Source organism: Vulpes vulpes, chromosome 13 (genome assembly GCF_048418805.1).
Source record: "Vulpes vulpes isolate BD-2025 chromosome 13, VulVul3, whole genome shotgun sequence".
Lineage (NCBI taxonomy): Eukaryota > Metazoa > Chordata > Mammalia > Carnivora > Canidae > Vulpes > Vulpes vulpes.
In genome coordinates this window covers 43,027,174-43,043,054 of record NC_132792.1, presented here as the reverse complement: position 1 = coordinate 43,043,054, position 15,881 = coordinate 43,027,174, and the positions used below count along the sequence as shown (strand labels likewise).

The window sequence follows — 15,881 nt, the reverse complement described above, 5'->3', positions numbered from 1 at the left end:
AACTTTTTAAAAAGCATATAAAGTACCTAGCACAGTACCTGGCACAAAATACCCATCTAACAAATGTTACCTTCCAGTCTGCAATGCTTCATTTTATTATAATTTCTAGGACTTACTCTGCTAACTCCACTTTGTAAGCATTGAGTGTTGCATGAATATTCATTTTGAAAGTTGAAAGGGAACACTGCTCCTGTTAGGATGGAAAGAAAGAAAACTACTTTAAATACCCATAACTTCAATAAATGATACATCACCACTCAAAAACCTTAAGTATCCAGAATATTCTAGGTGTTGTTTTTTTAACTGTATTCTGATAGCCCATTTACTTAAATATTTATTAAACACCATGAAATGTCAGCCACTGTGTTAGGGGATGGGTATATAAGCGTGAAAAGAGTTCATGGCCTATTTTAAATGACAAACTCACAAACAATCACTATAATAAAAACAAATACATTATATGAGAGGTACAGAGAAGATCCCAGGGGAGAACAGACTGGGCTTTGTGATACAGAGGAAAGCTTTGCAAAGGGAAATAATTCTGGGGCGCCTGGGTGGCTCGTTGGTTCAGTGTCCAACTCTTGGTTTCAGCTCAGGTCATGATCTTAGGGTACACACAATCAGTGCGGAGTCTGCTGGAGATTCTCTCCTTCTGCCCCTCCCTGTACTCAAGCCCTGCTCATGCTTGGTTTCTCTCTCTCTCTCTCCCTCTCTCAAATAAATCTTAAAAAAAAAAAAAAGGAAATAATTCTATCTGGGTCTTGAAGAAAAAGTAGGATTCTCTGGGGATGTGAGCTAGCCAGGGAGTACAGAAGTATATTGAAAAAGGCAAAAGTTAATTTCTGATTTACTAAACTTCTCTACCTAATACAACTATTCTCTCTGGATCTTAAGAGTATATAATTAAATAAGAGATGGGCCTACCACCTTTTACCCCTATACCACACTTGGGAGGAAACAATTAATAAGAAACTGAATCTGTACAGATGAGGGAGCGAGGGGTGTTGTAAAAAGGCTGGTCACTGAAAGTAGCTGCTGCCAATAGCTTTACACCCTTCCCTTTAGGAGAAAATCTGAGACTTGACCCAAAAACAACCGCTCCTTCAGCACAGCAGGAGATGGCATCAACGCTGCTAAAACTATGGTCTAGAAGATCCCTCCATTTCATTTGTCTGTCCTAAGTTACAGCCATCTTCAGAGGAAACATGACCCAAGCAGAGACAATCTTCCTTGTAAGAACCAAGGATGGGAGAACAAATTGAAGATTGAGGAACTGGTACCATTTCTATCTTTCCTGCTTCATGTTTGCACCTAAAGTAGCCAGTTATTCAGCTGAACTCATGGACTAGAGTATTTTAATAAGATGGTAAGAAATATGCACTTAGATATTTATTAATATTTAGAAGATACACACACACACACACACACACACACACACAAAAGCCATTCTGGGGACACCTGAGTGGCTCAGTGGTTTAGCACCTGCCTTTGGCTCATGTCGTGATCCCAGGGCCCTGGGATCAAATCCCGCATCAGGCTCCCCACAGACAGCCTGCTTCTCCCTCTGCCCGTGTCTCTGCCTCTCTCTCTCTATTCTCTCATGAATAAATAAATAAAATCTTTTTGGAAAAAAAAAATACAGAAGCCATTCTGGCAATAGCAAAAAAAAAAAAAACCCAGAAGGTTAATAATCCAATTTAGGAAAAAGTATTTCAAGAATTTGTCCAAAATACTAGTTTTATAGGCAAAAGAGAAATTTTTAATTTTAGAAATTTTTGTTTAGATTTCTTGAAAAATGAGACTATATGCCCCAGCTCAAGCACAGCCCTAATCCGTAACCGCAGTTTTGTTTGTAATCATTCTCATTCATTTATATGCCATTAGGAATTTTAGAGGCTAATTCTCTCTCCAGAATGCTCCACCGTGATCATAATCACAGGGCACAATTTGTATTGAGAGTATCATTCTAAGCTGAAGCCAGTTAACCATGAAAACGAGGCATGAAAAAAAGATACCCAAAGTTGTTCTCAGGCAAGAGCTATTCTTCCTACCTTTGTTAGTCTGGTAGACTATGGACACATAGACTATTAAAAGTCTTTTTCTTTGGTCTTTAAATTCTTCCAACAAACAAGATCATTAATTTTTGTATATTATTTAGCCTTTCAAATACTACTTAGCCACTAAACAATGAATACTAAAAGGTGTGTACCCTAGATTACTCACCAGGGGGAGAAGTCAGATGACGAACAGGTCTTGCGGGTTGAAGCGGTTTACCAATCAATTTTTTGGTTTCCATTATCACAAAGACCTTGAGGTTCCATACTTCAGGAAGGAAAAATACATTTTATCTTTTCAACAAGATAAACAAGATGCTTTTATATGCACGCGCACACACACAGCATTCATTTGAAGATATCTATTTCATAAGGTAAGTTGGAAAACAGGATCACAAACCTTTAATTTGTTAACAACCTTAGATACTTTTATAGTATCTGTCACAATGGAACAGTCCCTCTTTTAATACATTTTCCTCCCACAACTTCCCTGACTTTTCTTTTGGTTTGTTTCCTATTTCCTTGACTACCTTCTAATTTCCTTGACTTATTTCTCTTGTTTTCTCCAATTAAATTTAGGAATTCTTCTAAATTTGGCTTTGATCCTCTTCCCTGACCTCATTTTTCTCATGATTTCAACTACTTATCTACATGATAAATACACCCTAATTTATACATTTAGCACCTACCTCTCCTTTAAATTCCAATTCTATTTTTTAAGATATTTATATCTTATCACAGACACCTCAAATTCAATATATCCAATATTGAATCCATCACTTTGACTCCAAAGATGTTCCTCCTCTGGTATTCCTTAGTCTTCAACTCCCTCAGACCACCTTTGGTTAAATAAGATCTAAATAAGGGCCTTCACACCGTAAGTAGGCTCTAATTCCTGCCCATTCTATTTCCAAAATATTTCTCAAATCTATTTTCTTCTTTCTTACCACTACTTTTAGTTGCATAGTAGCTCTGAATTCATCTCCCTTATCACTAAGTCTGATTTAAATACTCTCTTCCCTCTCTATGTTCAAGGGACACAGTGAGTATGCCTACATCATGGTATCAGAGAACATTGTACTATTCTATAATGACTGATTTCTTTGTCTTTCATACTTAGCAAAAGTGAGGAGCAGATTCTTTAAGTGAGAAATAATATTTTCATTCACCCTCTTGCCCTGGCAACTAACACAGTCCCTGGACTGGATCCAAAGTAGGTAAAACACAAGCATTTGCTGAACCAATAGGTGACTATAACCTCTTTTTCTCCAAACTATGATCCTTTTACACACACACCTGCTTTAAAAACTTCAGTTCCTCATCACGTCCTGGATTATTCACAATAGAAACAGGAGCCAACATCCATGTATCATGCAGAGTAAAGCATTTACCTAAGTTACATTATTTGAGATTCAGAACAACTCTATCAATTAGGCACAATTAAGAGTTCAGGTCTCAGGTTGGCCCACATGGGTTCGTATTATGGCTCCAATACCTAGTTATATAACTATGGAAAATTATAGCCTCTCTCCTAAGGTGTGATGTGAAGATTAAATAAGATATATGTATAAAAATTAGCACAATGCCTGGTACATAGTAAGAGCTTCATAAATGTTAGCTTCATCATTTTTTATAATCCTAATTTTACAGATAAGGCTAGAGAAATTAGGTATCTTGTCCAAGGTCCTGAGTCTAGGAAGTGATGGGATGCCCATGTTCATGCTTCTGGCCAACAAGAGTCAAGAATCTTGCCCAATCTCTTTCCACCGCATACCCAAGCAGAACTGAACAGGTTCTGGTTAAGGACTCTTATGTGTTCACAAAACACCCGTGCATCTATCCTCTTCCAATGTGATACTTATTGCATTAGTTGCAATTACCTATCGTTTGAACATTAAATTACAGTTCTCTCACCCAGGTATATCTCCAGCGTCTAGCACAGTGGTGGGTGTTTAATAAATTATTGAATTCATAAATGTTATTTGTTTCACCATATATTTATACATCCTGCAGTTCCTTCACTCTCCCTGCTGCTCTTCTCCCAAAATGCTATTCATCCTTCAAGACCAAGGTCAAGTTCCTGTCATTCCTTTGGAAAAAATATCTTTATGTCTCAACAGTAATGTTAAGCAAAGTAGTTCACCTGATGCTTTCTAGTTCCTCATGGATAGTTGACAATAAAATAATAATAATTTATCTTTTTATATTTCTTCTTCCACTAGCTCCTACAGTATTTTATTTGTTAATTATTTTAAGATGTATCAGAGTAAATCTATTATATGCCTGTTTGATTAGACTGAGTTAGTTGGGACTAAAACACTAGATCTTATTTATCTTTGTATCCTAGTACCTGCAACATAACTAGTGTTACTAAATAAATATATAAATTTAAATACTTCCTAAGTATAACCAAAACCCTCTGATGCCTGAATAGGACACAGCTTTCCAAATTATGATGCCTATTAAGACAAAGCCTAAAGTAAAATTCCACTTGACTTTGTTCTTCTAGAAACAATAGTAAGCATATGATTTTAAGCAAATCATTATCCTAAATGACTGTTTCCGTAAGTATATAATTGGGCTAATAACATGCTTTCATCTATTTAAAAAATGCCTCTGGATATAATTCAAATGTTAAAAATCATAAATCTATAAGCAACCTCTCAAAGTTAGTGCTGATAACTAAGCACAAAGTATTTACTTTTTCCTAAAGTTTGGAGATAAGCCAGCCAGCATTCCAAATTAATATCTATCAAGTTTTTGTAATGTGTCTCTTGACTGGTATTTCAACATGGCTACTAACAACCTTCTAAACAAAACTAATAATGTCTGTAATCGTTGGCAATATAACTTTGATATAATAAGAGTCAAAAAAGTTGTAAGTAGGGACACCTGGGTGGCTCAGCAGTTTGGCACCTGCCTTCAGCCCAGGGCATGATCCTGGAGACTCCGGATTGAGTCCCGCGTTGGGTTCCCTGCGTGGAGCCTGCTTCTCTCTCTCTCTGCCTGTGTCTCTGCCTCTATCTCTCATGAATAAATAAATTTAAAAATATATATATTTTTAAAAGTTGTAAGTATATAAGCAAAAAATATACTTCAGACAAATATTGAACATTTTCTATGTGGAGAGAAAAATTTTAAATAACAACCAAAAAGACGTTATAATTAGAACCCTAATACTAGAATGTAGGAACTTTCCATCCTGTTTCCCATAGGAAACTAATGAATCAGAATACAATAGAGTACTTTGGCACATACTTTCTTGTTTTTCATTGCTCAGCTGAAATTGAGTTGAGAGGTTGTAAAGTCCTTTCCAGTTGCTGAGCATGGCAAATCCACAGTATTCAAACTAGGGATTTTCAAGAGTTTGGGAGTTACAGAACTATTATATGATTTTGCAACACAAGAACATAAACAAAAAATAAAAGATCTTTTAGTATCAGCCACTCTTTCAATTTATAGTAGGAAAACTAAGCAAGAACTCCAGATATATAAATTCACATCATCAGTTAATGAGAAAATATAATGCCATATAGTATTCCATTTAATATTTTTTAAATGAATTATTCCTGCACAGAGACACTGATATTATAGGGATTAAGGTGGAAAGCACCAGTATACAACAGCATCATGTTAGTGTTATTTACAAAAAAGCCAAGTATTTACAGTATTTATTATTGTAAAACTGATCCATAGGATCATAATCTATGAAGGACAGGACTCCACAAACCAAAGCCTAATTTTCAGTTTATGTAAAAAATAATAGTTAACTGAACTAAAAAATCATTATATAAAATCATTTTAACCTTAAACTCTTAATACCTCACTCACCCCACATAGAGCTCCAAAAGTTTCCTTTGAAGCTACTAGTACAACCTAGGGTAGGCGTTTTGGTATCAACTGTTACAAAGGACAACACTTGCAAAAGAAAAAGAATCCACTTACAACACTGGATAACAAGTAGGGGCCAATCATGGAGTTGTCTTTTAAATTATTAATATACAGTCTTTTCATAGAGTTTTTAAAAAACATTTTGATCCACTGTCTCAAAAATTTCATATTAATATATGCTGAGTAATAACTATGGAACAAAGGTTTTATTCCAAGTTTACACATATTTAACAAATCATCTTAAAAGGCCACTGCTATGAATAAAATATTGGTCCACATGTCAGGAAGCTTTAGTTGTTATTTTACATCTAGCAATACTTAACTACACCTTAGGTTCTTTTTCTGCTTAAAAAAAATCATATGAATGCTAAGGACCAACCAATTCTGAAATTATAAATTATCCTAGAATTTTCTAAAATGCAGTACAATGGGATAATAAGCACAGATACTGACCATGTGGGACATAATCTTACTGAGCAATATATACTATTCTTTTTTAACTCAAACTCCCATTTCTGAGGTCCTATTACATGCTAAATTCTTTACAGATATTTCACTTAATTTTGAGCCATACATTAACTGTCGTAGGAAATCTATTAGTTCCATACCTTAGTTACCTCTAAGATGTGAAACCTAACGCTCGGAAAGATGGTATTCTCAAGCTCACATAATATGTATTTGGTAAAAATGAAGATTTAACTATAAAGTTCACGCTCTTGTCTCTAAACCTGCATGTTTGGTAAGTAAAAGAAAGACATCTCTCTAGTATTCCATGTGGACATTGCTTATTGGATTTCTTTAAATGAATTATGAGAAGGGACATTTACATATAAGGCATTGCTGAATAAACTGTTATGTACTAATAATTTCCATTCCCTCAATCTATCATTTTTCTTAGAATGCTAAATAAATTATGCTTTCTTCATTCTGTAGACCTGGCACCGTGTCTTACTTATCATAGGTCACAACATAAGAAACATACCATGTATTTAGAAACCAGATACTATACTTAAAATTTCCAACCTCAATTCTAAATTTCTTTATAAAGTGTTGATGGTTCTGCTGCAATTAAGAAATAAGATCGGGGTGCCTGGGTGTCTCAGTCGGTTAAAGCATCCAGCTCTAGATTTTAGCTCCCAGTCAGATCTCAGGGTCCTGGGATCAGCCTTGCCAGGTTCTGTACTCAGAAGGGAGTCTGCTGGAGATCTCTCTCCCTATCCCTCGCCCCTGCCCCCACGTACTCTGTCTCCCTCCCTCCCTCTCTCTCTAAAATAAATAATTTTTTTAAAAAACAAGATCATATAGATGAATGGATAAAGACATGATACATAGATATACCTACACACACATACATAGAGGTACAGTGGAATATTATTCAGCCATAAAAAAAGAATGAAATCCTGCCACTTGCAACAACATGGATGGATCTGGAATATAATACTAAGTGAAATAAGCTAGTCAGAGAAAGACAAATTTCACTCATGTGTGAAATTTAAGAAACAAAGGAACAAAGAAAAACAAAGACAAACCACACACACACACACACAGACTCCTAACCATAGACAATAAACAGATGGATACCAGCGGGGAGGTGAATGAAGGAGGTGAGGGAAAGAGGTGAAGGGGGTTAAGAGCACGCTTACCTTGATGAGCAATGAGTACTTTATGCAATTGCTCATTCACTATATTATTATACACCTGAAACTGATACAACACTGCATGTTAACTACCCTGGAATCGAAAAGAAGCGAGATCATATACAATTAAATAATCTGAGAAGTGAAAAGACCAAGCTTTCATCTACCTCATGTATATTTCCCATATGATAATCAGATAGGATTTAATCTCAATTTTCAACTTCAAAATATTAATCATGCAAAGTTAGGATCCCTCGAAACCAAATGCTGCTTGAAAGTAAACAGCACATACTGAGAAACTGACAGAAGTAATATAAAGGAAATACAGGGAGTAAAAGACAAACCAATTATAACATAGATGATAAAAGATATTTTTTTAAGATTTTTTTTTAATTTGAGAGAGAACATGAGGGGGGGCTGGGAGCAGAGAGAGAGGGAGAAGCCGACTCCCCGCCTGACTCCAGGCCCCATATGACAACCCGAAGGGAAAGCCGATGCTTAGCCCTCTGAGGGTCCAGGTGCCTCCATAGCAGGGATCATGTGTTCCTCTAATCAAGCTGCCACATTCAGGAAATTGTAAAACTATCAAAAAGTTGTCGGAGGAGAGAGTATGCCATCGTATTTTCCATTTCATGCCTTCTCTTTACAACTGATAAAAAAAAAATTGTTTTTCTCTGTGAAGTGTCTTCCAAGAGGAATAAAATTTAACACTGAAGTAGGGTAAAACCATTGAGACCACGGATGCCTGTGGATATCGTAACTGATGTAACTGTCCTTTTCTGGGGCTTTCCTTAAATCATTAGCAATTAAAATGGTTTGATACAAATACTGAATCATTATGTTATCAACCTGAAACCGTTATATGTCAATTCTATTTTTTTTAACAGCGTATCTTTACAAATTATGTGGAATATCTTCATATACTCTCATGAAATATTTGATTTTCTTCTGTGAGTTAACCATATATGTCTTTGCACTCTTTTTCTTTCCTGCTGCATTTTCTTTTGAGTATAATTTTTTCTAATTATTAACTTGGGGGTTATTTTATTAATAAAAACAACTACAATAACGTCAAAGAAAAAAAGTTGCCTGAAAATAGTAGTGATGGTGCCAGGGTACAGGGCAAAAAAGGTCTTCCAACCATCCAACGACCTGGGACCAGGTCCTGGGGCACAGGGCGCTACGTACTTTTTTCTGGTGTTTTTGTTTTAACCTGCCCTCCGCAGGGTAACTGTCCCTCACGGGCTGACCCTCCCCCACGGGCTGACCCTCCCCCACGGGCTGGCCCTCCCCCACGGGCTGACCCTCCCTCACGGACGGGCCCTCCGCCACGGGCGGACCCTCCCTCACGGGCGGACCCTCCCCCACGGGCGGACCCTCCCCCACGGGCTGACCCTCCCCCACGGGCGGGCCCTCCCCCAGGGGCTGGCCCTCCCCCACGGGCGGACCCTCCCCCACGGGCGGACCCTCCCCCACGGGCGGGCCCTCCCTCACGGGCGGACCCTCCCCCACGGGCTGACCCTCCCCCACGGGCTGGCCCTCCCCCACGGGCTGACCCTCCCCCACGGGCTGACCCTCCCCCACGGGCGGGCCCTCCCCCACGGGCTGACCCTCCCCCACGGGCTGACCCTCCCCCACGGGCTGACCCTCCCCCACGGGCGGGCCCTCCCCCACGGGCGGGCCCTCCCCCACGGGCTGACCCTCCCCCACGGGCGGGCCCTCCCCCACGGGCGGACCCTCCCCCACGGGCGGGCCCTCCCTCACGGGCGGACCCTCCCCCACGGGCTGACCCTCCCCCACGGGCGGGCCCTCCCCCACGGGCTGGCCCTCCCCCACGGGCTGACCCTCCCCCACGGGCGGGCCCTCCCCCACGGGCTGACCCTCCCCCACGGGCTGGCCCTCCCCCACGGGCTGACCCTCCCCCACGGGCGGGCCCTCCCCCACGGGCTGACCCTCCCCCACGGGCGGGCCCTCCCCCACGGGCTGGCCCTCCCCCACGGGCTGACCCTCCCCCACGGGCGGGCCCTCCCCCACGGGCTGACCCTCCCCCACGGGCTGGCCCTCCCCCACGGGCTGACCCTCCCCCACGGGCGGGCCCTCCCCCACGGGCTGACCCTCCCCCACGGGCTGACCCTCCCTCACGGGCTGACCCTCCCCCACGGGCTGACCCTCCCCCACGGGCGGGCCCTCCCCCACGGGCTGACCCTCCCCCACGGGCGGGCCCTCCCCCACGGGCGGGCCCTCCCCCACGGGCTGACCCTCCCTCACGGGCTGGGCCCTCCCCCACCGGCTGGGCCTCCATCCGCCACCAGCCCCAGCTGCCCAGCTGCCGTCTCCACAGCAGGCGCCGCCCCTCGCTCCCTCCTCGCTCCCACCTGCGGAGGGTCGGTCCGCCCGACGCCGGGGTCTCCTCCCTCACAACTTTCCAGGCGTCCGCCGCCCCACAGCCGGGCCCCCTCTGCGCCCGTCCGCCCGCGCGTTCAGCTCGTCTCCCGCGCCCACCTACCGCCTCAAGATCAGGGAGGATTGCGGGGCAGAGCGTCGCCGCGCTCAGCCCCAACGCGGCGACCCAGCGCCCCGCGGCCCGTCGGGGAACGGCTCCCGCCGCGCGTCGGCTCGAGGCCGGGGGCGGGACCGGGGCCGGGGGCGGGGCGGGGCCGGGGGCGGGGCGGGGCCGGGCACGAGGTGGGGCGGGGCGGGGCCGGGGGCGGGGCCGGGGGCGGGGCCGGGGCCGGGGGCGGGGCCCGAGGGGGTTGCGGCGGCTGAGCGGCGGAGCCACGACCGTTAAGCCCGCGGCTCGCGCACCTCGCGGGGCGTCCTGGCGGCCGCGCGGCGGGCGGAGGAGGCGGGCGGCGGGCGGCGGGCGGCGGGCGGGGGGCCCTGGGCGGCGGCCGTGAGCAAGGCCCCGCGCGTGAGAGCCCGGCCGGGGAGCTGAGCGCGCTCAGCGGGGCTGAGGCGCCGGCTGGGCGCTCGCGTTCGCGCCGGAGGCGGCCCGAGGACCGCGATGAGCCGGAGCGGCCTCGGGCGAGCCGTGTTCCGTCTTCAGCCCGTGCGCTCTCGGTCACTCTTCCTGTTTGAGTGTCCCCGTGGGCGCCAGGCCGGGGCGCCGGGGCAGGGGGGCGTCACGGAGTCCAGGGGAGCCCCGGTCCCTGAGCTGAGGCGCGGGTGGGGTGCGGGCCTCGGGGAGCGGCGCGGGGCGGGGAAGAGGGCGGCTCCGGGAGGCGGGGTCAGCGGCGGAGGGCGGCTGGCGGGGGGGGCGGCGCCCGGGGGCCTTCGCGAGGCTCCGTCGGACGCTCGGCGCGGCGGGCGGGGAGGGCCCCGCGGACGGGTCCCAGGCGCGGCGGACAGGACGGACCCGGGGGGGGGCGGTTCCGAGGCCTCAGAGACCAGGGCGGCCCGGAGGAGCGGCTGCCCCCGCCCAGGGCGTGACCCCGCGTCCCGGGATCGAGTCCGGCACTGGGCTCCCCCCGGGGGCCTGCTTCTCGCTCTGCCTGGGTCTCTGCCTCTCTGTGTGTGTCTCAGGAGTGAATGAATGAATGAATGAATGAACGAACTTATTTTTAAAAATAAAAATAGAATGAGGTGAGGAGAGAAGGAATGCCTCTCCGAAAAGGGATCATCTAAATACACCTTAAAGCTCATGTACAAGAGGGGGGGAAAAAACTGTCTAGGGAAGAATAGGTCTTAATGCCCTGCAGCAAGAAAAACAAAGTCTGGCAAAGATCAGACCCTGAGGGGAGATCAGTCTGGCCAGAGGAAGCGGGAGAAGGTTGGAGTTTGGCGACCTGGGAAAAGCCGGAAGCAGACAGGGTGTGTGAGGCTCCAGGGGCGCCGCCGCCTCCCCCGAGAACTCACCTGAGAACTCACCTGGCGGTCCTGTGCTGAAGCACCAGAAGTCCGTGGACAATGGAGTCCAAGCCCCAGATGTGGAAAGTGTTAAGTGTAGGCCCCAGGTACCATCAGTCTAGTCAAAAGAGAAGTTTTCTTCTTCAAGGAAGTATTTACAAAACTGCCCAACGAAGAGGCGATTAAAATACATAAAAGTAAAAATACAGGGGGAATGAGGGGTGGCTTAGACAAAATATTTTTATGGGTTTTTTGAATAGCTGGTATTTGTCAGCTTTTTAAAATCTGTAACCAGGGGGACCCCTGGGTGGCCCAGCGGTTTGGTGCCTGCCTTCAGCCCAGGGCGTGATGCTGGGGTCCCGGGATCGGGTCCTGCACTGGGCTCCCTGCGCGGACCCTGCTCCTCCCTCTGCCTAAGTCTCTGCTTCTCTCTCTGTCTCTGTCTCTCATGAATAAATAAAATAAAATAAACAAACAAAATCTGTAACTGGATGCCATAGGTATTTGTTGTTGTTGTTGTTGTTTAATGGTTTGGAAAATGGATTGAGGAAAAGCGAGAGTGGAAATAGGAATCCCAACTCAAAGGATAATAATTACAGTTAAATGTGTCTAATTGTCAGCAGAGGTTTTTGTTACCACTGTTTTCCTAGCTTATTTGACTTTACCTTCGCAGTACCTTCCTTTTCCTTAATAAAACCCTATCGGGAAAAAAAATAAAAATAAAACCCTATCGGAGCAAGGTAAACAAGCCGGTTACATGCTCTGGTGAAACGTACTGTCTAGTGAGGGTGCGGGCTCACCAGCAGGCCAGTCCGATTCAGTAAGCCAACTGCTGTGCTGAAGGCACGCCCAGGGCGCGTGTGCACCTGCGGGTGCTACTGAAAGCCTGGCGCGTTGGGCAAAGCTGAGAGGCAGGGGGCGGCATCAGCGTCTGTACCAACCTCCTGCCCGCAGTCTGCCTCTCACTCACTTATTGCACAAACATTTACAAAGCGCTTTATGGAGGACACGTGCACACCGAGGGGCACACACGCATACAGTCATCACCACAATGCACTAAAAACCCATGATAGAGACTTGGTTTGATTCAGCTCAGCTCAGCAAAAAAGAGTTTTGAAGGCTTCTGCCTATTAGGTGCTAGGCACTGAGGATACAGACAAACCGGAATAGGACAGTATGAGGAACAATCAGCAAGGAGACAATGATAATCTTAGGAGTACCAATGGCCTGGGGGCGCCTGGGTGGCTCGGCCGGTGAGGTGTCCCACTCTTGATTTCAGCTCAGGTCATGATCTCAGGGTTGTGAGATCAAGCCACGTGGAACTTCATGCTCTGTGGGGAGCCTGCTTAAGATTCTCTCCCTCTGCGCCTCCTCTTGCTCACATTCTCTCAAATCATTTTTTTAAAAAGTAGCAATAAATGAATAAAATAGAGGATAGTCTACGTAGTAGTTAGAAATATACACTTAGAATAGAAGTTGTACAGGGAAAGAAAGAATTCTATCTGGGCTTGACAGAAAGAGGAGGGATCACGGAAGGGTTCCTAGAGGAGGATTTTCAAAGATTGAAAAGGAGTTTACTAACTTAGGGATATTCCTTGCAGGGAGAAGCACGTGACCAAAAACATACAGAAATGAAACCACAGTGAATAGGAAAAGTACTGGTGATTCAAGACTGCAGGAACACAAAATACGGGCGCCGCTTGAGCAAGTGGTTCAGTATGAGGCTACAGGAGCATGAAGAGTCTTAACTGCTAGGGGGAGAGACACTGAAGGACTTCAGATATGAAAGGGTCATATGCACATTTGGAAAAGGAATCACCTGTTAAAAATGGGCTGAGGAGAGGGACGGGAGGCAGGCAAGGCAAGAACAGCAGCAGGGGGATTCATCCAGACTCCTACAGTAACCCAGGCAGTGTTGATGAGGACAAGTGAGGTGGGTCTCTAGACATGAAGAAAGAGAAGTGCATGTCCTTGAGAGGATAGATACCTGATGAGCCCTAAAGGGTGTGATAATGAGAAGAAAAAATGGTGATGCCAGGTAGATGCCCACAACGGGGCAGCCAGACGGATAGAATAATGAGAAGGTACTGGGAGTTCCCTGAGGAATGGGGGGATGGGGTGGGTCTAGTGTAGGTGGAGGGAAAGGACAAAGGTTAGAATAGGTGAAATCAATCATCTGCCACGGGAGGAAGGGGGTCTACTGTGGAAAGTGTGATAAGGGGCGTTAGGACTTTGAAATTTTCAGATAGCACCTGTGGGAAATTTGCAGGAATTGCCGGAGACAGGGAAACAATCCTGAGGAGCAGCTGAAGGTAAAAATTAAAAATCTGGGTGTCTGGGTGACTCAGTTAAGCATCTGCCTTTGGCTCAGGTCATGATCTCAGGGTCCTGGGATGGAGCCCCACTCCCTGCGCAGGGGGAGTCTGCTTCTCCCTCTGCCTGCCACTCCCCGTGCGTGCTCTCTCTCTCTCTCTCTCTCTCACTCTCTTTATCTCTTATCAAATAATATCTTTAAAAAAAAGAAAATTAAAAATCTAGTGGTATTTGTGTGGTTGTGGGATTTACTGGAAATCTTTCCAATAGACTGGAAAATAATTAAGAAACTCTCAGTGCTGAAGGTGGTATTCATGAAACATAGTACAGAGAGTGAGAAGGGGCACCTGGGTGGCTCAGTGGTTGAGCATCTGCCTTTGGCTCTGGGTGTGATCCCAGAGTCCTGGGACCCAGTCCCACATCAGGCTCCCCGTAGGGAGCCTGCTTCTCTCTGTGTGTCTCTCATGAATAAATAAAATCTTAAAACAAAACAAAACAAAAACAGAGTGAGGATTTTGTAAGGATAGAGGAAGTACAGGTCCAGAGAGTGACTATCTGAGCATAAGAGTTCAGAGATGGAGTGCTTCCAAGTATGCGTACCCCCTGTACACCTGGAGATGAATAGCAGAAGTGGGATGGAAGGTCATTAGATTTGAGGGAATCAGAACTGAGTCCAGACCATTCACGTCGACATTTAAATCAATAACATATGGTAAGAATGAAAACCAGGTACTGAAGTCCGCATTGATTAGGGGGGAGTGAACAGATATTTGTAAGTTGCAGATGGTAGGCAGACAGGAACTTTTTAAAAAAAGAATAAGGCAGGTATTCAAGAAGAAGCCAGGAAAAAAATGAAGCCTTGCATAAGCTAAGGAATTCTCTACAAATATCCTAAGCTTGCTCTTGCTAAAAGCTTAGAAACTAATGAAAATGTAGAATTTAAATGTCCAATATCGTAAGCCAAAGATCTATCTAATGTAGAAATATCAGACACTCCAGCAAGGTTTTTCAGAAAAAATCAATTTGAACACTGGAAACTTTCAGTAGCTCTACAATCAACCATTAATACCTATACATGCATAAACCACTCAAGGTAAATTTAAAAATTTGTTGAGAGGAAAGTGTGTGATCAATTCCTATTTAGCAAGTTACCTTAAATGAGCTTAGTTACACTGACAAAACTGAAAATCTTTGATTTCTGGTAGATCGAAGCTTCTCACCTGTCAAATTACAAACCATATTTACTTTATAGAACTGTAACCTTATCTGATACTTAAGTCTGTGGGCCAGTCCCAAAAACGCATAGGCTTTTAATTTTTCTGCTTTTCACATAATGTTCTCCCTCAAGTCAAATATATGTATATTTATCCAAACATAACAATCTTATTTGTAACTGAGCATATAAAATGATTTTAAAAATTAAAAACCTTTACAGATCCTTTTTAGCATTTTGAGCTATTTACCAATCATTTCAATATTGCTATTACAAGAAGAAGAAGTTACATTAAAATTCATTGTATGTCAATTTCCTCATATTTAATGTCATATTCCTTGCCACTCTTCTTATGATTTTATGCTAATTATAAAAAAGAAAATAAATATGTGTAATAATATTTTTTACATAAAATCTTCTAACAGAAAGCTGGATATAATATCAAATTCATAAAAATATTTTTTAAACAGAAGTATTCCATTTGTGAAATGAATACTGAGGGCAGTTTTCAATTTTCTTTCCACAAATCAGTTATAGACAACGAACAGAAGGGGGCACAAAATTCAAGTTTTTCTCTACAAAGCAAAGCACAATAAAAATCTCCTGCTGTAGTGGAAAGCAGATAAATTTTGAAGGAAGATTGTTTGCTTCCAACAGTCTCCATCACATATAAGCTGAATGACTTTTAATTATTTAGCCTCTCTGAGCTTCTTCAGTGGTAGAGTCATGATGACTATGACATAGATTTAATATTAAGGCAAATCAATAAGCACTAGGGTTTTTTTTTCCTTCGGTGCCTATATATACACACACAATATCCAAACACATCAAATAAGTGCAGATTTAGATTTTGTAGCAATTTTTAATTGTAATTTATAGCTAATTGTACAATTAGCAATTGTAATTTGTAATTTATAGCAATTTCCA

General features: G+C 44.2%; 1 protein-coding gene across 2 annotated transcripts in view; it reads right to left on the bottom strand.

Annotated features, from left to right (window-relative positions):
• Nucleotides 1-10,218, bottom strand: part of C13H8orf88 (chromosome 13 C8orf88 homolog) — a 39,100-nt gene extending 28,882 nt beyond the window's left edge. The window contains exons 1-4 of one of the 2 annotated variants that reach the window (XM_026013428.2): nt 10,089-10,215; nt 7,589-7,649; nt 2,224-2,322; nt 117-190 (exon numbers count right to left, since the gene is read on the bottom strand). In XM_026013428.2, coding sequence (XP_025869213.1) covers nt 117-190; nt 2,224-2,296 — 147 coding nt within the window. In that variant the 5' untranslated portion in view covers nt 2,297-2,322; nt 7,589-7,649; nt 10,089-10,215. Of the gene's footprint in view, nt 1-116; nt 191-2,223; nt 2,323-7,588; nt 7,650-10,088 lie in introns of both variants that reach the window. The other variant, XM_026013423.2, reaches the window with a different exon arrangement.
• Nucleotides 10,219-15,881: the final 5,663 nt, after the last annotated feature.